We start from the raw sequence: 24,666 nt of genomic DNA, 5'->3' as shown, positions 1-24,666 counted from the left end.
TCACCATGACCAAGTGGGATTTATTCCTGGGATGAAATGGTGGTTTCATCAATGTGATACACCACATTAATAAAAGAAAAGGTAAGAACCAATGATCCTCTCATTTGCTGCAGAAAAAGCTTTTGACAAAATATGGCATCCTTTCTTGATTAAAACTCCGCACAGTGTAGGGATAGAGGGTACATACCTCAATAGCATAAAAGCCATATATGAAAAGCCCACAAGAAATATCATTCTCAATGGGGGAAAAAATGAGAGCTTTTCCCTTAATGTCAGGAACATGACAGGAATGCCCACTCTCACTACTATTGTTCAACATAGTATTAGAAGTCCTAGCTTCAGCAGTTAGACAATAAAAGGAAATAAAAGGCATTCAAATTGGCAAAGAAGTCAAACTTTCACTCTTCACAGATGACATGATACTTCATGTGGAAAACCCAAAAGACCCCACCCCAACATTGCTAGAACTCATACAGCAATTCAGCAACATGGCAGGATACAAAATCAATGCACAGAAATCAGTTGCATTTCTATACACTAACGATGTGACTGAAGAAAGAGAAATTAAGCAATCAATTACATTTACAGTTGTACCAAAAACCATAAGATACCTTGGAATAAACCTCACCAAAGAGGTAAAGATCTGTACTCTAAAAGCTACAGGACACTTAGGAAAGAAATTGAGGGAGACACAAAGAGATGGAAAAAGATTCCATGCTCATCCGTTGGAAAAAGAAACGTTGTTAAAATGTCTCTGTTGCCCAGAGCAATCTACACATTCAATGCAATCCCCATCAAACAACCATCGATATTGTTCAAGCTAGAACAGACAGTCCTAAAATTTGTATGGAACCACAAAAGACCCCAAATAGCCAAAGCAAACTTGAAAAAGAAAAGCAAAGCTGGTGGCATCACAATGCTGGACTTCAAGCTATATTACAAAGCCATGATCATCAAGACAGTATGATACTGACACAAAAAAAGACACATAGATCATTGGAACAGAGTAGAGAGCCCAGAAATGGAACCACAACTCTGTGGTCAACCAATATTTGACAAGCAGGAGGAATGTCCAATGGAAAAAAGACAGTCTCTTCAACAAATGGTGTTGGGAAAATTGGACAGCCTTAAGCAGAAGAATGAAACTGGACCATTTCCTTATACCACACACAAAAACAGACTCAAAATGGATGAAAGACTTAATGTGAGACAGGAATCCATTAAAATCCTTAAGGAGAGCACAGGCAACAACCTCTTCAATCTTGGCTGCAGCAACTTCTTGCAATACACTTCTCCAAAGGCAAGGGAAACGAAGGCAAAAATGAACTGTTAGGACTTCATCAAGACAAAAACCTTCTGCACAGCAAAGGAAAGAGTCAACAAAACTAAAAGACTACAGAGTAGGAGAAGATTTTTGCAAATGACAAAGGGCTGGTATCCAAGATCTAGAAAGAACTTATCAAACCCAACGCCCAAAAACCAAATAATCCAGTCGAAAAATGGCCAGAAGACATGAATAGACACTTCTCCAAAGAAGACATATGGATGGCCAGGAGATACACGAGAAAATGTTCCATATCACTTGTCATGGGGGAAATACAAATCAAAACCACAATTAGAATGGCTAAAATTAATAAGACAGGAAACAACAAATGTTGCCAAGGATATGGAGAACAGGTAACCCTCTTATATCCTTGGTGGGAATGCAAGCTGGTGCAGCCACTCTGGAAAACAGTTTGAAGGTTCCTCAATAAGTTAAAAATAGAGTTACCCAATGACCTGGAGGTTGCACTACTGGGTATTTACCCCAAAGATACAGATGTAGTGAAAAGATGGGGTTACCTGCATCCCAATGTTCATAGCAGCAATGTCCATAATAGCCACACTGTGGAAGGAGATGAAATGTCCTTCAACAGATGAATGGATAAAGATGTGGTTCATCTATACAATGGAATATTACTCAGCCATCAGAAAGGAGGAATACCTACCATTTATTTCAACATGGATAGAATTCCAGGGTATTATGCTGAATGAGGTGAGTCAGTTAGAAAAAGACAATTATGACATGGTTTAACTCATAGGTAGAATATAAGAAATACTGCAGAAGATCATAGGAAGGGAGGGGAAGGAAGGGAAGGGAGGGAAAACTAAATGGGAAGAGATCAGAGAGAAAGACAAACTTGGAGAAACTCAGGACTCCAGGAGACAAACTGAGGGTTACAGAAGGGAGGTGGGTGGGGGGATGTGCTAACCAGGTGATGGGTATTAAAGAGGGCATGTGTTTTGATGAGCACTGGGTGTTATATGCAACTAATGAATCACTGAAAACTACATCAAAACCTAATGATGTACTATATGTTGTCTAATTGAATTTAAATTTAAAAAAAAGAGCTTCTACAACTCAACAATAATCTGATTCAACATGAACAAAGGATTTTTAAAATTATGTAACATTTTTTCAGCTTTATTGAGGCATAATTGACAAAATTGTAATATATTTAAAATGTACAACATGTTTTTTTTGATATGCACATGCATTGTGAAAGGAGTGTATACACATACACATTCAAGGTAATAAACATGTCCATTACCTCACATATTTCTCTTTTCCTTCTTTCCCTCCCTCCCTTCCTTCTATGAGAATGCTTAAGTTCTCTATAAGCAAATTTAAAATATACAATGTAGTATTATCAACTATATTCACTGTTATACATTGGCTCAAAAGAACTTATTCATCTTATAACTTAAAATTTATACCTTTTTACCAGCTTCTCCCTGTTTCCCTCACCACCCCCCTGACTATTTTGACCTCCATTCCGCTCTTTCTATGAGTTGAACATTTTTAAAAATTATACATGTAAGTGATGTCATGTGTATTTGTCTTTCTCTATCTAGCTTATTTCTCTTAGCATCATGCTCTTCAAGTTCATCTGTGTTGCTGCAAAAGCAGCATTTCCCTCTTTTTAAAAGATGAATAATATTCCATTGTGTATCTATATCACATTTTCTTTATCCATTGTTCATTCACTGACATGTTGTTTTCATACATTTGATGTTGTAAGTGATTCTGCAGTCAACATAGGAGTACAGGTATCTCATTGAGATAGTGATTTCATTTTCTTTGGATATATACACAGAAATGGAGTTTCTGGATCATATGGTAGTTCTATTTTTAATTTTTTGAGGAACTTCCATACTGTTTTCCATAGTGGACACACCAATTTACCTTCCCACCAACAGTATACAAGAGTTCCCTTTTCTCCACATCTTCACCTCCACATCCTCATCTTTTGTCTTTTGGAAAATAGACATCCTATCCTCTACCTTGTTGTGGTTTTTATTTGCATTTCTCTGTTGAGCAGTAATGTTGAGCACCATTTCATGTACTTATTTGCCATCTGTATGTTTTTGGAAAAATGTCTGTTTGGGTCCTTTACCCATTTTTTAAAAATTGGGTTATTGGTGTTTTTCCTGTTGATTTCTATGAGTTCCTTGTATATTTTGGATAGTAACTCACCATCACATATACGGTTTGCAAATAATTTCTCTCATTCCATGGGTTGCCTTTTTATTTTGTTGATGGTTTTCTTTGCTGGGCAGAAGCTTTTTACTTTGATGCAGTCTCACTAGTTTATTTTTGCTTTTGTTGCCCTTGCTTTTAGCATCAAATCCAAACAATCATTGCTAAGACCAATGTCTTGTTTTCTTCTAGGAGTTTTATGGTTTCAGATCTCCATTCAAATCTTTAATCCATTTTGAATTGTTTTGTGTGATGTAAGAGTCCAATTTTATTCTTTTGTATGTGGACATTCAGTTTTCCCAGAACATTGAATTGAAGAGACTAGCCTTTCTCCATTGTATACTTTACTTCTTTTTTGAAAATTAATTGACCATATATGTATGCATGTATGTGTACGTGTGTGTGTGTGTGTGTGTGTGTGTATGTATTTCTGGGTTCTCTATCCTGTTCCATTCATTTGTGTGTCTCTTTCTTTCCCAACACTATAATATTTTGATTATCATGCTTTGTAATATAGTCTGAAATCAGGAAATGTAATGCCTTCAGTTTTATTCTTCTTTCACAGTTGCTTTGGCTATTCAGATTCTTTTGTGATTCCAAACAAATTTTAGGACTGTTTTTTCTATTTCTGTGGAAAATGCCATTGGAATTTTGATAGGTATTGCATTGATTTTGTTAATTGTTTGTGGTATTATGGACATTTAACAATATTATTTTTTCCAAGCAATGATCATAGGATATTTTTCACTTATTTATCTATGATTTCATCAATGGCTTACAGTTTTCAATGCACGAGTAATGCCCAACTTAGTTAATTTTTCCCTAGGTATTTTCTTGTTTTTGATATAGTTGTAAATGGGATTGTCTTCTTAATTTCTCTTTTCAATAGTTAGTTGTTATTATATGGAAATGCAGCTGAGTTTGTATATTGATTACCTTTCCTGCAACTTCACTGAATTCATTTATTAGTTCTAATAGGTTGGGGTGTTTTGGTGGTTTTATTTATTTTTTTTTTTGTGGACTCTAGGGTTTTCTATAAATCATTTGATCTGCAAAGACAATTTTACTTCTTCTTTTAGAGTTTTAATTCCTTTTATTTCTTTTTCTTGCCTAATTGCTCTGACTAGGACTTCTAGTACTATATTGAATAAAAATGGCAAGAGTGGACATCCTTGTCTTATTCCTCATTTTAGAAGAAAAGCTTTCAGCTTTTTACCATTGAGTATCATGTTAGTTGTGGCCTTGTCGTATGTGGCTTTCATTATTTTAAGGCATTCTATAATCAATTTATTGAGCGTTTTTATCATGAAAGAAGGCTAAATTTTGTCAAGTGAATTTGCTGCATCTACCAAGATGACCATGATTTGGATCCTTCATTTTGTTAATATGGTACATCACATTTTTTGATTTGCATATATTGAACCATCCTTGCATTTCTTGATAAATCCACTTGTTCTTGGTGTATGATCCTTTTACTGTACTGCTGAATTCAGTTCACTAATATTTTGTTAAGAATTTTTGCATTTATGATCATTAGGGATATTGGTCTATAATTTTCTCTTTGTGTAGTGTCTTTCTTGCTTTGATTATCAGAGTGATGCTGGCCTTGTAAAATGAATTTGGAAATGTTTCTCCTATTCAGTTTTTTAGAAGAGTTTCAGAAGAATTGATATTAATTCTTCTTTAAATGTCTGATAGAATTTACCAGTAAAGCCATCTAGTTGTGGCCTTTTGTTTGTTGGAAAGTTTTTGATTATTGATTCAAAACCCTTACTAGTAACTGGTTTTTACAGATTTTCTCTTTCATCATAATCCAGTCTTACTAGGTTGTATATCTGTAGGAATTTGTGCATTTCTTCTAGGTTATCTAATTTTTGCACAATTGTTCATAGTAGTCTCTTACGATCCTTTGTATTTCTGTGGTATTGATTGTGATATCTGTTCTTTCATTTCTGAAATGAAATGTTCCTCTTTGTTCCTTGGTCTAATTAAAGGTTTGTTAATTTTGTTTATCTTTTCAGAAAACCAACGATTATTTCCACTGATGTTTTCTATGGTCTTCTTAATTTCTATTTCATCTATTTCCACTCTGAAATTTCCCTTCTCTTTCCTTCTACTAATTTGTGCCATTTGTTCTTCTTTTTCTACTTCCTTAAGGTGTAAAGTCAGATTGATATCTTTTGTTTTTCTTAATATAGGTGTTCATTGCTATGAACCTTCTTCTTTGAATTACTTTGCTGCATTCCATATGTTGTCATGCTGTGTTTCCAGTTTTGTCTCAAGATACTCTTTGATTTCCTCTTTGGCTCATTGGTTGTTCAGTAGTATGTAGTTTAATCTCCACACACTGGTGAATTTTCCAGTTTTCTTCCCGTAATTGATTTCTAGTTTCAAACCACTGTGGTTGGAAAAGGTTCTTGAGATTTCAGTCTTCTTATATTTATTAAGACCTGTTTTGTGGTCTAGCAATGATCTATCCTGGACAGTGTTCCATATTCACTTGAGAAGAATGTATATTCTGCTGTGTTTGGAAGGACTGTATTGTAAATGTCTAATCTGTCTGGTCAAAATACAGTTTAAGTCCAGTACTTCCTTTTTGCTCTTCTATCTGGATGATCTGTTGTTGAAAGTGGGGTACTGAAATCCTCTACTATTAATATATTGCTATATATTTTCCCCTTAATATCTGTTTATATTTTGCTTTGTATATTTTGGTGTTCCAATGTTGGGTACATGAATATTTATGATTTTTATATTCTTTTGATGAATAGACCCCCTTATCACCATATAATGACCTTTATGTTAGTTTTTGGCTTAACTATTTTTGGCTTAACCAAACTCCTTTTGGTTTCCATTTGCATGAAAAAATTTTTTCCAATCCTTCACTTTCATCCTTTGTGTGTTTTTACAGGTGAAGTGAGACTTATAGGTAGCTTATAACTGAGGTTTTTTTTTTTTTTAATACACTCAGCCACTTTGTGTCTTTTGGTTGGAGAATTTCATTCACTTATAGATAATTATGGACTTAGTATTGCTATTTTGTTGATTGTTTTCTGGCTTTTTTATATCTTAAATATCTTGTATCTATTTTAAGGTGATAACTTAATTTCAAATGTGTACAAAAGCTTTGCATTTTTACACTTTCCCTACATTAATGCTACATTTTTGATGATTACAATTTACCTCATGTTGTTATCCATTAACAACTTGCTGTAGTTACAGTTATCTTTAACACTTTGTATTTTAATCCTTATACTAGAATTGTGATTTACCTGCTACCATTATTTTGAGTATTCTGAATTTAATTATATATCTACCTTTTACTAGTGAATTTTATACTTCCACATATTTTCATGTTACTAATTAGCTCCTTTGTTTTAGCTTAAAAAACTCCCTTTAACATTTCTTGTAAGGCTGACTAGGGAGGATGAACTCTTCAGCTTTTATTTGTCTGGAAAACTTTATCCTTCAATTCTGAAGAACAGTTTTGCCCCGTAGAGTTTCTTGCTTGGCAGTTTTTTCCTTCATCACTTTGAATATATCATTCCACTCTCTTCTGGCCTATAAAATTTCTGCTGAAAAAGTCACTCTTCTGTGACTTTTTTTTTATCCTGTAAAAAGTAGAAGTCACTTTTCTCCTGCTGCCTTTAATTGCCTTTCAACTTCTGAAAATTTGTTTGTGTTTCAATATGGATCTCTTTAGATTCATCTTTTTGAGATTCTTTAGACTTTCTGGATCTGAATGTCTGTTTCTACAGATTAAGGAAATTTACAGCCATTATTTCTTCAATTAAGCTTTCTGCACCTTTCTCTCTCTCTCTCTTTTCCTTCTGGGACCTTCAATTTGGTCTGCTTGTTGGTGTCCAATAAATACATCCCTCTCTCCATTCTTTTTCCCTTTTGCTTCTCTAATTGGATGAATTCCACTGCCTTGTCTTTGAATTTGTTGATCCTTTCCTCCGCTTGATCTGGTCTGCTATTAAAACCCTCTATTGAATTTTTTAAGTCCGTTATTGTATTCTTTGGTTCTATAAATTCTGTTTAGTGCTTTTTTATATTTTCTGTCCCTTTGTTAAAATTCTCAATGCTCATGCATTGTTCCCCTTACCTTGATGAACATCTTTATGGCCATTATTTCAAACTCTATCAGGTAGACCACTTCTGAAATATTGGTTTCTAGAGATTTATCCTGTTTTTTATTTGGAATATATTCTCTTCTTTCTTCATATTTTTCTTGAGTCTCTATGGTGGATTCATTGTATTAGATAAAACAGTCACTTCTCCCAGTCTTGACAGACTGGTCTTATACAGGAGATGAATTTCATCAACCAGCCAAGCTCAAGCTTCTAGGTCTCTCAGGCATTTGTGATTCTCCTAGCCACCAGTTATTCTTAATGTTCCCCAACAGCTGAATATGTGCCAAGACCTCAGTGTTCCAAAGAGAAAGATCACATTCAGAACCTATATGCAGGCTAAATTAGAAGCCAGACCGTCTGGCAGTAGGTGGGAAAGTATGCAGGTGAAGCTCTTCCACAGAGAAACTGAGAAGTAGGTATTTGCCTCTTCCTTCTGCACTGAGCCAGGGTGTGTTTCCATGCTGGGATTGGAGGAGTGTGCTCCTGTACCACTTAAAAACTGCTTATTTGTTTGTTATAGTCCTGTAGGACTTTTCAGTGCAATCCCCATTGGCAATCAGAGCCAGGGAAGGTGTGGACCATCCTCAGGCAGCAACTGTAAAAACTAGAGTAGTAGGTATGTGTAAAGTCTCCTTCCAATGGTGGCCTAATTATATAATTGGAGTTAGCTAGAGGGAGAAAGTAGTAGAAGTGCCCATTAGCTCCCCTGGACAACTCCATTAAGGACTGTAACTAACAACTAGATATGTGCAAATTATAAGCCAGACCCTCAGGCAGTGGGCTGTAAAGTATGTAGTCCACTCCCTTCCAGGAAGACTGGAAAATGGACCCTTTTTTTCCCCCCTGCTTCCTCTGTACTAAGTCTCTTGGAGGAAGCCACAGTGAGTGCTAGCATGTAAAGAACTAGCTTTGTTTTCTGTGGTGCTGTTAGACTTGTGGTTATAAACTCCACTGTCTTTCAGAGCTAGGAATTTTGGGGACCTGTCCCTTGGGTGGGAGCCTTAAAAGTTGGAATCCTTTATGTCCTGTCCAAATGCTTTACTCCTCAGGAAGAGGCTGAGAGTTGGGGGTATCTTCCTTATAGTATGGTTCTGTGCCAGAAATGGGTTTATGATATGTTTGTCTCATCTTTCCTACCCATTTCACTGTGGTTATTTTTTTTAGTTGCCTGATGTGGTAGGAGTCAATCAGCTAGTTTCCAGGTTTTTTTCAGCGGAAATTGTTCCATGAGTAGCTGTACTTTATGTGCATCTGTGGAAGGGGGAAAGTTCAGGGGCCTCCTATGTCACCACCTTGGTCCCTTCTACAAAGGAATGGCATATACATTGCTCCAAAGAAGACATACAAATGGTGAATAAGCACATGGAAAGATGCTCTGTATAATTCATTAAGGAAATGCAAATCAAAATCATAATAAGGTTACCACTTCACATCCATTGGAATGGCTACTATTTTTTAAAAATGTAAAATAACAAGTATTTGTAGGATGAGGATAAACTGGGAACCTTTGTGTATTGTTGCTAGAAATGTAAAATGGTATAGCCATTACGGAGAACATTATGATGATTCTTCAGAAAGTTAAAAGTAGGATTGCCATATAATCCAGCAATTTCAATGCCATAGATATATACTCAAAAGAATTGAAAACAGGGACTCAAATACTTGCATACAAGTATTCACGTTAGCATTATTCTCAGTAGCTAAAAGCTAGACACAACCCAAATTTCCATGAACAGATAAAGGATAAACAATATGTGATATATACATGCAATGGAATGTTGTTCAGCTCTAAAACAGAATGAAATGATGAACCTTGAAAACTTTAAGTGAATTAAGACACAAAAGGATAAATATTGTATCATTCCACTTATATGAGGTGTCCAGAAGAGGCAAATTCATACAAACTGCACTAGAAGTTATCAGGGGCTTAGGGAAGGGGAGAATGAGAAGTTATTGTTTAATAGGTACAGAGTTTCTATTTGAGATGATAAGTTCTAGAAATGGATAGTGATGATGATTGTGCAACACTGTGAATGCACTTAATGAACTGAATTGAATTGACTTGTATAGTGTTGTACATAATTGAATAGTACACTTAAAATTGTTAAAACGGTAACTGTATATTTTATCAAATTTTTTTAAAAGATTTTATTTATTTACTTGACAGAGATCACAAGTAGGCAGAGAGGCAGGCAGAGAGAGGGGAGGAAGCAGGCTCCCCGCTGAGCAGAGAGCCCAATGTGGGGCTTGATCCTAGGACCCTGGGATCATGACATGAGCCGAAGGCAGAGGCTCAACCCACTGAACCACCCAGGCACCCCTAAAAAGCCTATTTTTAAAATTTTTATTTTTTGATCATAAAGTTTAGTTACAAATCATTAATAGATTTGAATATTTCATTTTCATAGAGGCCCAGAACAACGTTTGTAAATTTCTACAGTGCTGCCTAAAATGCTGTTTCTGGTGTTTGGAAAGAATGATAAAGTTTTTCAACAGAAATGCCTATGTTATGGTAAGTAGATTATTTTTTATTTACTAATTTCTTCTTTGCAAACCCAAACTCCATTTGCACATTTCCATCTCTAACACTTTTTACCTCATGCAGTTGAATTTATCACCATGTTGATATAAGGATTTGTGATTCCCATGTATGATTCAGAACTATGCTTTCCTAGTTGAGATAACATCTTAACTGTACTTCATTATTACTGTTAATATCTTTTTAAAGAGGGAAAATATTATTTACCTTGGAAATTTTTAAATATGCTAGATTGAAAAGATTTTGTGTGTCTTTGACATTGTTTAGTGAAAGGAGAGGTTAGTCTATATTCCACTCTGAGAAAAAGTCTTTCTAATTCTGGGACTTACATATTTCTAGGGAATGGAAATCTTATGTTGAAATGTGTGGGAATCGATAAGGCCTAACTAAAGTGTTACTTCTTTCCTATGAGGAATATGGAGATTTTTAAAAAAACAGGGGTTCCAAAAACATAATTCTTCTAAAATTTAGTAACTGCAACCTTATGATACTTGCTTATTATCACCATGACACAGAATCTGCAGGGGTGATTCAAATAGTCCTGAAGATTTAAATAGTCATTAATTTACCTCCAGTAAGAATACTGTATTGAGCCTTTTAATCAATAAATCAATGTATCGAAAGGTGTTGTTTTCCTGAGAATAATCTTTAAAGTGAATGCTGCAACATTTTTCCTATTCACAACAGACCCTACCTAGCCCAGACACTTCAAAGACAGAAACCATATCCTGGGATTTGAGAAAAAGATCTACCTCTATGTGAATTCCCATGGAGTGTTAACAGGCATAAAGCATCTGAAGCATACCTTATTGTAAATGCCCCTGACAGCTGTGCCGAGTTGAGGATGTACAGTTCTCTGGTCTCACATGTACCCAAAGGCTAGAAAGAGGAATGACAGGAGCAGGCTGGGTGATAAGAGAATTAATTCATTTTCCTGTCATTGGATTGTCTGTTGGTCTTGTTAGGGCATGTTACTGACTCCAGAATAATAACAACTGTTTTCCTCAGATTGCAATATATGGCAAAAACTTCTGCAGGTCAGCAAGAGATGCTTTCAATCTGCTGATGAGAAATGTTTTGAAGTAAGTAATCAGGTTGAATTTGCAAAAGAAAATTTGGTGAACCTTGAGCATCAAATACTTCACATGTGATTTAAATTGATGGTGATCTTATTAGACATGAATATTATCTTTCAATTGGATAGATTTAAATCTCTCTCACACTATTTCTTTTTGTATCTTAGAAAGTTGCTTCTATCATCCATCTACATCTTCACACTCACTGGTATTTTATTGATTTTTATTATCCCTTCTGCTCAAGAAATTCTCCACACAAACATCATATCTCTGACCATTTCCTTCTCCCCAGATTGACAGAGTCTGAGTGAGCAAAAGCAGGAAAGAAATGAAACCTTCTCAAAATTCAGGGTGTCTTACTTGGGCTTTGAAACAAAGGCTGACATATCTAATTATGCCAGATAGCCCTACAATGCCATCTTATGTTTACTTCATCAAAAATAAATCAGAAATTCATTTGGGAGGTCTACCTTCATTTCTTGCATTTAATAAAGGCCAAATAAAATTTCCAGCAAAGACATATCAAAACGAGCTCATGAATTATTTACTCTCGTAAATTTCAAGTGACAAATGTAATTTAAACACAAAATTATACTTTCTTTTTCTTTTCTGATTCTCAGAGTTGTAGTTATGGATAAAGTTACAGACTTTGTACTAATCCTGGGGAAAATTCTAGTTGCTGGATGTATAGGTAAGTAATAATAATAAATATAGTAAGTCTAAAAGGTACTTGGAAAAACTTCTTTGCTATAAAAAACTATGTTTCTTTGCAAATACATAATATGCATGTTCTGCCTATCCAATGTAGGTGTCCTGGCCTTTTTACTCTTCACACACAGATTGCCAACGATGATAGAAGGACCGACATCTTTAAATTACTACTGGGTACCTTTGCTGGTAAGATCTGCTGTCTCAGTCAGTTCAGGCGTCTATAATAAAAATATCATAGATTGGATGGCTTAAGCAAGAATTTATTCCTCACAGTTCTGAAGGCTGAGAAGTCCAAGATTAAGGTGCCCACAGATTCAGTTCCTGGTGAGAGAGCTCTCTTCCTGGTTTGCAAAGAGACACCCCTCTCCCCCGCCTTCTCACTGTATCCTAACATGGTGGAGAGAGATCTCATCATCTCTCCTATCTTGTCTTTTAAGGGCACACTAATCCCATTCATGAGGGCTCTACCCTCATGACCTACTTACCTCCCCATACCTCACCTCCCCAAACCTCACCTCCCCAAACCTCATCACATTAGGGATTAGGTTCAACATATGCATTTTGAGAGGACACAATTCATTCATAGCCTCTGGGTAATATTGACTCTGATTTATCAGAGATGGCAAAAAAAAAAAGGGAACAAGAAAAAGAATAATAGTTAACATTATTGGTCCTACTTTGCGCCAAGCCTTATTCTGTTTCAGATTGGATTCCTTAGAAACAACCTCTGAGACAGGATTGCATGCAGAAGGTTTATTAGGAAGTGTTTTCCTGAGATACCCTTGTAACAAGGAAGTGAGGAGGGCAGGCATGGGCAAAGGAAAAAGCTGCAGTTAGAGTGGGGGCCTCAGACATATTGACGGGAATTCTTCTGAAGGAAGAATTAGGCCTCTGTATTCCGTGGTTGGCCAGGGGTTGCCCCCTGGATGGGGGTGTAACCTTGGGTGAGGCAGTTCCTGGCAACAAGGGCAATTCCTAGTGAGGGAATCCTCTCAGTCTTCCACAGCCTACATTCCTAACAACTGGAGGAGAGATGTAGCATTTGAAGAGGACTTGATGGGAGCCTGGCAGCATCTATAGCAATTAACTCATTTGCTCAATCCATATGTTATAAATACTGTTATTATTCACATTCTCCCCTCGCCCACCAGTAATTTTTTTTCAAAGATTTTATCCATTTACTAGACAGAGATCACAAGTAGGCAGAGAGGCAGGCAGAGAGAGAAGGGGAAGCAGGCTCCCCGCTGAGCAGAGAGCCCGATGTGGGGCTTGATCCCAGAACCCTTGGGATCATGACCTGAGTGGAAGGCAGAGGCTTCACCCACTGAGCCACCCAGGCGCCCCCCACCAGTAATTTTTTATAGGAGGCAGGAGGCACAGTGAGGTTAAGTAACTTGCTGAGTGAGTGCCTGGTAAGTGATTCAACCCCTAGGCAGTGTGTGCTCTTAACTCACATGCTTTCCTGCATCAGTGTACAGGATCCTAAATCTGGGGTATTTTTGTAGGCATTGGGGATAGTGGTAAGAAAACCAACAGGTAATATAATATATTTAAATCCCAGTGCAAAGTACCCAAAATTGTTATTGGATTTTTTTTTTTTTGGTCTCTATATTGAAATCTTTTCTACATAGGGTACTTCAATGTTTCTCATCCTGACTTTCATTTAAAGCTGCATTATTGTTCTTCTGGACAAGTTAATGACATTTTCATTTTGTTCTTTACTCATTTATAGACAGTCATTATTGGATCTTACCTAGTTGCCCATGGATTCTTCAGCGTCTATGCAATGTGTATTGATACAATTTTCATCTGCTTCTGTAAGTTTTCAGTATATGTGTTTTCTCCCTTTGGAGAGTAACTGAAAGATAAGAAGGTTAAGACCCATGTACTTAGCTGGCTTGTGGATTTGCTATGGTTTGGCTGCAACTACCAAATACTGTTTATTGGAAAGAGACTCTGTTTAGTAGATGCTCTTTAAACCTTAACAGCTGAGAGAATGGAGCTGGCAAAGCACAGGAGAGTCAGCTACTGAAATAAACCTCGGTCTCCACTGCATTGTGTTAGCATGAAACTGTTTTTTGTTGTTGTTGTTTCTTAGTATTTTCAAGTTTTAATGATAAACCACAACAGAATTGAATCATTAACAAAACTGAGGACATAACTGGGCTTTGAGACTGGACTATAGGAACACTTTGAGGGGAGCTTTTATAATTCTGATAAAGCCAAGCTGGCAATGGTTTCAGAGACACATAGAGCCAATTCGCACTAAATTCACTGGGGGGAGTGTCTGAGAAACAGCTCGATCAATTCTGATGCTTAGAGTTAAAATACTTCTTGAGAGCTTTCATCATTGACTTATTTGCTGTGCCTCTATGTGGCATTTGTAACTCATAATGGATAGGTTTTCTATTAGCATCTCATCTTAAAAGCCTTGGAGAACCTAGTGCCCTAGGAACTTGACTTGGCCCTTACCTTCAGCCTAGAGAAAGGAGGCTCAACAGGTGAAAGAACAAATTGTTAAGCCCTCCAGCTATACCCTATAGAGATTATTTCTCTGGCACCTTGTTCTTAAGAGAAGCAGAGAAAACATTCTATGACAGGTCATTACTGAGTGATCCACTTGTGTAAAATTAACAGTTTATTTTTTGGCATCACTCACAACACCAGCTTTACACAGGGGTCAGGGGAGGAGATAATACTTATAAGGAGACATATTCAAGGGGAAAAAAGAAAAACCTCCTAGAAAGTGGTTTGCCTTTTTTCTCTTAATATTTAAAAATTATTTTCAGTAGCTGGACAATTCAGAAATCAAGAAAACTATGCATAGTAGTTAGTTCTCTCTCTGGCTATGAACGAAACAGACATGTTTAATCATCTTCTAATGCCACTGTCAGCGGTTTATTAGGAGAAGCCATCTACAAAATGCCACATGAACAAACTTCAGCTCAGGTTGGAGATGGAGGAAGGAGCACAGAATTGTAGTGCCTGAGACAGAGGTCTTAAATGTTCAAAGATCTCTTTTTTCATCTCAGATACTCATTATAGCAACAGTGGGAGATCCCCTTAGGATCTTCCCCATTCTTGCAACTGAAAATGTTTCTGAAAATGTATCTCAGGAAATGCATAGAAGCCACTAGTTCCCAATCTTTGGAAGCTTTGGAAAAATCTTACAGATTTTAAATTTGACAAGGATATTAAATTTGAGTGGTAAGAACTGTTTCCCAACTTTTTATATTAATAATTGCCAACTTCTGAAAATCAGGTGTAATTTCAGCTTTACTCAATGCTTGTGTGTTGAACATGAACAGTTTCCTTCTGGAGACTCTTGTCTTTGAGAATAAAGGACAAGGGATACCAAATTCCATTTCTCCTCCTTCCTTAACTTTTGCTATGGGCAACATCTTACTTTGGAAAACATTCTTCTTAAATGGTGCTGTAAGCCAAATTCTGATTGTGTATAACTGTACCTATATAATCTTTATAATTTTTATATAATCTCTTATAATCTCTTTTTATACTTATTCTCTTGGCTGCCAGACAGTTGGTATTTTTAAAAATTCAAGCCATTTGCAAATACTGCATTTATAGAAACATGGTATCTTTTTAATATTACCAGGCAATGAGAATTTTGGTCCCAGTTTGAGAAAAAAGTAATGTTATTGATGATTATTAATGTGATTCATACCAGGCTTCCTAATAATGCTTCAAGGGTAATAACAATATAGATATACTATATATGATATAGAAATATGGTTAAGGAAGAAAGAACAAAAATGTATCCATCATATTTACTCCTCAGCTTTCCATTTTGTCTGAGAAAGGTCACTGTGAGGTTCAATATAAAAAATCTAAATCAGTAATCCAACCATTCCCCCAAAAGGATGAAAAACAATTTAGAATTATTCCATAAATCTATGATTATCTTGTATGTTTTTACATAATATTTCTTATCCTTTGTTATAATAAAGGCTATGAATAACAAAATCATTAATACACTTAGTGAAAACATAGAGTTAAGTCGTACTTGTATACTTATTGATAGATATTATCTGCTGCGAATTCTATCTTTAGGAAGCTTAATTCTTAATTCCAACTTCTTACACCTCAGCATCATTTTGGGGCTTTCCCTGAATCACCCGATAGGTATGTGCTCAGTGAACACTCCGTCATTTTATTATTAGCCTAAGCAAAGCAGGAAGGTAAATTCATGTGTTATGTGAAGTCAGAAAACACTGCCACTAATTTTCTAATGCAATTCTGAGGAGATTTAAGACAGGATGACTTATGGTTAAGTAGAACCAGAACCAAACTAGGTGTCAAGAGGCTGGGTCCTCACCTCATTCTGACTGCTCCAGAGCTTTTGACGTCAGGAGAATCATTTCAATACGTGGGTCTCCATTTCTTCATCTGTAGTGTTACAGGTATGGACTTTCATTAAAAGCGACTTTGGACTCTGAAATTCAATTATTATTCCACATTTATCATAGACTTTTATTCAGCTTCCTCTCAGAAGACGTGGCATTTTACCTTTCTGAAATGAAGAGTCACAGATTTAGAGATGATTCTGTTGAATGCACATCAAGGATCTTATTAATCTTTAAATGATCAAAATAAACCTCTTTGGGCATTGGGGGGATTTAGGAAGTTTCGGTTCTTCTTGGCAGAGATTGAAGTTTCTTACTTGGTCCAGCAACTTAACAGTACTAATTGTCTTATATTTGACTTTCTAACACTAATTTCTCTGATTTTTCCTTGTTTGATTCTCCAATTCATAAAAATACATTTAATTCTGCTGCCGCTTGCTGCTTTTGCCTGCTTTGGCTGCTGCATATACAGGTGAAGATCTGGAAAGAAATGATGGATCCAGAGAAAAACCCTACTACATAGCCCCTACCCTGCACGGAACTCTGAACAAGATGCAACTAGTTCCCCAGAAGCAGAAAGAGTAGAAAAGCTCCAAACAGTGACATTCATTTTTAAATAGAACTTTTGTAAATTAGATCATTTGTAACGTGAAAATGATGCTTTTGAGTAATGTGAAATTTCTGAGCTTATTCCTGAAAAGCCAGAACATGGTACCACCTGAGGTGACAAGCATTTGAAGACAGTAGCCTCTGTGAACTAGGATACTTTATAGACTGTGGTCCCAGCTGAAAAGCAAGGTGTAAATGTCAAACATATTTTTAAAGCCTATAGCCAAAAGTGTTTTAAATGAGACTTTTATAACTCAGAGTGCGGTTTCCCATTGAAGCACTTTGCTCGCCTTTCTTTTTATAAATGTATATTTGTAAAGGATATTCAGGCAATTTTTTGAAAGCACTATAAATGTACAGTCAATTAGCCATAAAAAAAGATTGATATAGCTAACCAGCATATGGTACTAAATTTGTAAATATGGTGCTATGTTTATAGCTGCTCCAGCTAGTGGACAGCTTTCTCAACTGTGATTAAACTTGTATAAATGTTTTCCTAGGAAGTATATTTCAGTGTGTGATTCAAGACCGTTTGAAACAGAGATGTTAATGTTATACAAGTTCCATAGAGAACGCTGCTAGGTAAAAATTACTGGGGAACCTCATAGCCCACTTTGTTTTAGTGAAATTATATTCATAGTAAAGTTGAATCTGGGTTTTGGGATATCATTTCCAATAATATGAACATCTAGCCACCATGAAAATATTCTGAACAAAACTGAAATAGATACATAACTTATACCTTTTGTCTCTAACCCAGATGGAGACCAATTCCTATTTTCCTATTCCCACCATACAGAAAATTGGAATGGATTTGTTTCAGAAGAGTAATTCTATCTTTCACAAGCATATCTGTTTTTCTAGATGAGATTTTTTTACTTCATTCTACAAAAGGTTTAGTTGTAGCTCAACTTACGTGAGGAAAGAGAAAAGATGATTAAGACACTATAGATTTTACCCTAAGGAAATATACTACTAGCACTCCACTGTTACCTTTTCTCGTACCTTTACAGGGGTGTACTGTGCATTAAGAAATCTCTCCCTTGAGAGTTTAGTAGGAAAGTTATTTTTACACTCCATCCTTGCTGGTCACAGCAACAAGCTGGTTGCTGGCAGCCATACCTTAGTCTTTTGCATGCTGGAGCAGAACATGAATCAGACACTCAAGTACTTTGCGTGTCTACTCCTGTGTGCACATGTGTATCATTTGGCTAACAGTTACCCCAAAGGAACACTGAATCAAGTGGTATCCTTGGGCATTTACACTAAGCTTGTGTATAGGGATTATTTATGTATTGATAGAAAGAAACGTGTTGATCTAAGATTGTGGTCGAAATGTGATCTAACTATGATCCATGTATTTAAGAAGAGTCAGAAATGTATCATCGTGTCACAAATTAATATAAAAACCAACTTATTTAATGATCCTGAAGTATGGGAACTTAGATTTAGACTGACTCTGATAGCTTAATAGCAAGAAGCCAATGAATATGGAAGATTTTCAAAATAGGTCTTTATAATGGCCACCATCTTGTTCTGGGCTTATTTTCTTGAGATTCTTATTTTCTTATTTTCTTGAGATTATTAGGGTCAGAAGTGTCACCTGGCTTCACCTCATGGAAAAGGGGCTTCACTCTCATTCTCCTTAAAGTATAAATTCAGAGAAGGGTGATAATCTGTCTTTTTGGATGGTTATTGTTATCCAACAACATAGTAGTCTCAACCAAGATCTAGTAAATAGTTACTTCTCTTTTTTCTTTTTTCTTTTTCCCTTTCTTTTTTTTTTTTTTTTTTTGAGAGCGAGAGAGAGAGAGAGTGCAAGTACACATGTGTACATATGAGCAGCAGGAAAGAGGAGAGGGAGAGAATCTTAAACAGGTTTCATACCCAGTGCAGAGCCCAATGCTGGACCTCATGACCCTGAGATTATGACCTGAACCAAAATCAAGAGTAGGAGGCTTAACCATCTGAGCTACCCAGTTACCTCTCTCTTAAGTGTTAAAAATGATAGAGAATATATCCTCTTCAGGAGTAGTTGAATGATACATAATGATGAAACAACACAATTCTAATTCTTTTTGGTAGGCATCAGAATCATTCTGAGAACTTCTAATAGACGTCTGTGCCCCTTTCCTAACAGAATCTGATATGTTGTGTTTGGGTACGGGGTAGCTTGTGAATTATTATAAAGTTCTCTAGTTGATTCTGATACACATAAAAGTTGGAAAATCACTTGAATAAAATACAAACCAACACGCAAGAAATTAGTTGCCTGTATTACATTCTTGGCTGTTTCAGGAGTTAGAAAATTAAGACAAAGATTAATTTGGAGACTTTGAATAATCATAACTACTTCTGTATTTTAGATTCTTGGACTAGGCGGGGCCCATGTATTACATGTTTAACATTATATCTGCTGATCAGACTAAAAAGTTCACTAGAGTAAGAGTGTTTACTGAATTATATGGAGGCACATTCTATAGCTGGTTATAATTTAAGGATATAACCCATGGGTACAAAATCATAAGAAAAGAAATGTTATTTGGCTCAATATTTTTAAATAATTTCTTTACTAAAAGGAAGAATAAGTACAGAAGTTTTAACTATATTATGGACTTAGTTCTAGTCAGAAAAAGTTTTCCTCACTAGTTACTTCTTTGTGTAGAAGAGAATAAAAATGAGCATTATTTTTGAGGGAAGAAATTAGAAGCTATTATCTTATAAAGCAATTAAAGTAATTAACTGCAAAACAATATTTTTCAAAACTTGCAGTTTAAGGCTTTGAAATACATTAAAACTTTACAAATCTTTAAAACTGTGCTACCCAAATTGTTGATGGCAAAACAAAAGCAATTTTGAACAAACACAATAATTTAGAAAGTAAATTGAGTACATACCACTTTTCAGGAATTTTAAGGTGAATTTAGAAATTCCGGATGAGGCTTTTTGTTTTTGTTATTTTTGGTTAGTTTGCCATCTGAAAGAAGGTAGAAGTTATTTCCTCAATCATGCCCCTTAGAGGCATGCATTATTGGCAGACTGTGACTTTGTACACAGAATTAGATGGCATTTTACTAACATGATAACAAGGGCTGCTTGATTTCTCATAGGTATGTTTATAATGATGATGCCAAACTATGCTATTTTAAAAAGAGAGAGAGGGAGAAAAGTTTTGAACTGCTGTAAAGCAAGTGTGCAGCAGATGGCGACGTTACTTCTCTTACAGTTTTGCTTTGATATTTACTCTGTGCCATTCTTCCTCCTAGTGGAAGATATAGAAAGAAACGATGGTTCTCCTGAAAGGCCCTATTACATGAGTCAGTCTCTGCTGAAGATTTTGAACGAGCCACGCATGCAAACTAAGAAGCATTAGAAGTGCAAACTGTGGTCATCCTGCAGCGCGGTGTGTAACCTAATCTTCATCTGCTGTGTCTGCGCAACACTCGTTTCATAAGTGCTTTGTATTTGGGACACTGAATTCACCACCTTGTTGGCTTTTATTTGCATGTTTAATACCAAAGCTTATACTGTAATATGTGAAGCCATCAGAAGTCGCAAGGGAATTGTTAACAACATGGTACATTTTTATACTAAGATCTTTTGTTGTGTAATTCATTTTTAAATACAGTGGCTTGGATGTTTTGAAAACACTACGGAGTATGTTCATATTCTTTATATATTACATTGAAAAATGAAACATTATTTAAACCGATAGCTCCTAATATATTTTTTAAATTACAACTAAAAGACTTCTGCAGGGGAAATTGGTCAACAAAGTGAAATAGAAAATTTTAAAGTTTTCCCCACTCCTGTTTGACAGTAAATTGGTAAAAGGACTGCCTACTCCAGATTTTGCGCTCTTTAAGTATAGAATGTTTCCTATTAAACAAATTGCCAATCATCCAGCCTTTACTACTTAGTCCTCTCTGACAAAGTGCCTTACTGGCTGTTTAATATTACCCAGCTTTTGTGGGCAAGTTTACAAACGTTGTTTAAAAAAAAAAAACAAAAAAAAACCTGCACTGTTTAGTGATTGAAACAAGTCTTCTTGAATTTGTTTTCCTCTTAGCTCACTGGTTAGAAACCACTTGTCATTTCAGTATGTTTGATATCCTCACTATATAGAGTACATTTTGCAGCATAAACAATTTCCCTTGCGCCTAGTGGACATTCATGAATGTGTACTACACGCAAGAAAAAAAAAAAAAGTGAAAGGTTGCTTGTTAGTTTTTTTTACTAAAAGTGAAAAGTTTAAAAACCTAATCTTTTCTATAGTAAATCTTTGAAAATAGGTATAAGATTACAGTTCTCAATGTTTTACACAGTTTGGAAAAGGACACCTTGAGAAATTATAAAGGGAAACTTTACCCCTGGAAAGGGTGCTCACAGGTGTCATGTACTGAATCGCTCTGTTTTAAATGATTGTTTATTATCATCAAGAAGTGGTCTATGTATGTTATTTCATTTTTTAACTTTTGATATGAAATAATCAGTTTATTAATAATGTTAACTTTTATTGTGCTAATGTAAAAAGGAACATGATTTCTAATTCAATTTTAAGTAATTTTACTAGTACTACTAACTTTAAAGAAAATGAATTCAGTTTGTTACTCAATGTTAAAGTATTCACCCCAAGGGAATGTCAGTCAGATATGATAATTTGTGAAAGCCTCAAGAATCAACTGTAAGTTACTATCAGCTTATCTATGATCACATTTGTTTAAATGTGACTTGAGATATTCTTTTATGCCAAAAACAAACTCACGTGAGCACATGACAGTCTGAGCTCTATAATCAGTGTGCTTCTGCTGTGCAGAAATATTAGGAACATATTGTCTAAATATCTTTGATAACTAAAATGTTTAATAACTGAAATTTGTTGTTACTTGTCATTTTAAATCTGTTTTTTTTCTTCTAATAAAGATTTAGATTAAAAAAAAAAAGCCCTGTCTTTTTATTTCTTTAAGCTAGAAAATGAGAAAAGCTTTAGTTTTTAAAACCTACCACAGGCTGACAGAATCTTCTCTGTATCAACTAAGAGTTTTGTTTATTTTTTTTACGAGATTTATCTTTTTAAAAATTTCTATTTTTCTCTAGCTGTGCATTGTCAAATAACTGTAACTGATAATTTACATGAAGTGAATAGGTCAAAACTAAATGGATAAGAGATGGATTTTTAAAACCCAAACAGTGGCCTAAATTAGTTGGTCTTTGTTTTAATTTACCAAAGGTTTGCTCAGTCCCTCATTTGGTTTTACCAACATTGGAAGAAGCAAATCTCATTTTAAAGGCAGGGGTGAATTTAGAGAAGGTTTAAAAAATATGAACACTAACAATAGTTTTCTAAAACAAGATTAAGTGTACCTATCAATAGCTTATCTTAAGCTAAAAGTTTTCTTTTACATCCAGCTCTTCCTTAACAAATGTGTAAGAATCTGTTTTTTACTTAAGTCATCAAAATTAATTTTTCTTTAAAATTTAATGGATTTCTTTCAATGGAAACATAAAATATTCTTGCAGTTTTCAGTGTTCTTTTAAAATGTTCCAAATCTAATTAGATGCTAATATAATTAGTGATTCTTACTAACTTAAAATAAAAGTATAGTTTGGTTTCTGGAAGAAATCTAAATTCTACTTTAGATTTTAAGAACTCTTACTTTTAGAAGATAAAGCACTAATCCTATTTCTAAAGTGTTTGAAACTAGACTATGATTAGATTTTTCTGTGTTGCCTATAAAGTTTAAGAAGTTGTGAATCCATACACTAAAATTACACTATTAAAAGTTCTGGGGAATCACCAGGCAAAATGCAGTTATTATTTAAACTAATATTGGAAATGGGCTCTGTGTAACAATTCTGTATTTTTCTTTTACTGTATAGATGACTAGCACTCATTCCAATGTATGTTCTTTCACTTTTACAAGTGGTGCCTCAGGAAATTGCTCTTAAACTCTAACCAGGCACAGTAATTATCTCCAGTATTACCTGGTTCTGGGCTGGGGAACATGCTTTATAAATCAGTCTTTGTTGGCATAAGATGGACAAAATTGAACTAAAATTATTATTGCAGACCATGGTATATGAAATGGTATCTTGACATTTTTTTCCAGTTTTTTTGCAAATATTATCCTTAATGTTTGTTTTTAAAGTATAGCTATATGATTATAAGAATACAATTCAATAAATTACAGATGAAAATAAATAGCTTACCAATATAGCAGTAACAATTTACTTTCCCAAAGTAATTGTCCATGTATCATGTTTTTTCTGCTAGAACTAACATGGATATTGAAAACTTCTCTGAGGACCTAAGTTACTTCTGGCCCCTGTGAGTCTATACATCTCCCAGAAAACAAAGCTATTCCTCAGTAAAACAAATGTGATTGATTCACTCATGAAAATTGAGTACCACATTATACAAGGCTTGGACATCAAGATAACATCAAGGTCATGGACCCTCGGGCCAAATTAGCCAACTTCTCCACAACTTTCCAAGAATAAAAGGTAGCTAAAACAGCACAGAATCTGGCAATATCTTCTCTAATGTTTTTTGTGCTGGGAAGACTGGGGACTGTTATGGCACATTTGAAAGCAATCAAGAGTTCCAGGGAAGATGACAGAGTAGGAAGATCCTAAGCTCACCTCCTCTGAGGGATACAGCCAGATAACACCTACATCAGGGTAAACAACCCAGAAAAGAACCCAAAGACTGACAGAAGAGACTCTTCACAACTAAATGTAGAGAAGAGGTCACATCAAAAAGGGTAGGAAAGACAGAGATGCCTTGGGAACTAAACACACCCATAATAGTACTGTCTGCAGGAGGGAGGGATGCCCTGGGTGTGAAGGGGGAGAGGAGCAAAACTTCACACTAGGCATACCACACATGGGGAACCTACACAAGAAAGGAATCCCTATAACGTTTGGCTTTGAAAAATCAGAGGGGTAGATTTTCTGAGTCTTATAATCAGTGGAGCTTAAAATCTGTAACTTTAAAAATCAGCAGGCTGGCCTCTGGGCGAGCTAGGAGGGCAATAAGAATCTGAGTCACTACCCTTAAAGAGACAGCACAACAAATATCCCCACAGAGATACTGCACAGATGCTGCAGTGTGAAAAAGTCTGGGCTATCTAAGAGGGAGATTTGTTTATTATCCTCAGTGTGTGTGCTGGACGGGGAGGGATCTTTGAGAGATTTTGAGAACAAAATTTCTGGAGGGTGCCATTTCCCTCCCCTGACTCCTAGTCTAGATACACAGAAGCCTGCAAGAATAAGCATAGTGTCCACACTTTCTACCTTGCTTATGAACAGTGTGCCCCACCACTGCACATTTCTGTGGATTCATCCCCTCTAATCCAGCAAGAGTTTTGCCTGACAGCTGCAGGTCCCTTCCCATAGCAAAACGATATACCTTGCTGGCACCATGCACCCTGCTTCCACACTCTCCTGTGGAGTCGCCCCCTCTAACCCTGTGCCCGGAGTTCCTAAAGCAGCTCCAGTTGCCCTCCCACTGCAGATCTGTCCAAACCTTGCTAACATTGGGCACTCTGTCCCTGCAATCTCCTGCAGACCTGCCCCCTTCATTACATTATTTGCTGAAGGATCTTAACAGTGTGCAAGCACCCAACAAGGGTCAGAAGCTCTCCAAAGTGATTCCTGCCCTAGGGAGAGGATAAGGTAACCACCATTTCAACTGTAGCTCTAGCAAGGG

At 35.8% G+C, this 24,666-nt stretch overlaps 1 protein-coding gene across 3 annotated transcripts in view; it reads left to right on the top strand.

Annotated features, from left to right (window-relative positions):
- SLC44A5 (solute carrier family 44 member 5) overlaps positions 1 to 23,467 on the top strand; it is a 393,104-nt gene extending 369,637 nt beyond the window's left edge. For 2 of the 3 annotated variants that reach the window (XM_032870124.1, XM_032870123.1), the window contains exons 19-24: positions 10,065 to 10,168; positions 11,204 to 11,277; positions 11,892 to 11,962; positions 12,080 to 12,168; positions 13,715 to 13,799; positions 16,819 to 17,102. In XM_032870124.1, the coding sequence (XP_032726015.1) occupies positions 10,065 to 10,168; positions 11,204 to 11,277; positions 11,892 to 11,962; positions 12,080 to 12,168; positions 13,715 to 13,799; positions 16,819 to 16,931 (536 nt within the window). In that variant the 3' untranslated portion in view covers positions 16,932 to 17,102. Of the gene's footprint in view, positions 1 to 10,064; positions 10,169 to 11,203; positions 11,278 to 11,891; positions 11,963 to 12,079; positions 12,169 to 13,714; positions 13,800 to 16,818; positions 17,103 to 20,221; positions 20,359 to 23,229 lie in introns of those variants that run through there. The other variant, XM_032870125.1, reaches the window with a different exon arrangement.
- Positions 23,468 to 24,666: the final 1,199 nt, after the last annotated feature.

Source organism: Lontra canadensis, unplaced genomic scaffold (assembly GCF_010015895.1).
Source record: "Lontra canadensis isolate GAN:19392208 unplaced genomic scaffold, GSC_riverotter_1.0 scaffold40, whole genome shotgun sequence".
In the NCBI taxonomy this organism is placed as follows: Eukaryota; Metazoa; Chordata; class Mammalia; order Carnivora; family Mustelidae; genus Lontra; species Lontra canadensis.
Note: the sequence above shows the minus strand (reverse complement) of the source record. Positions and strands in the feature narration are given on the sequence as shown.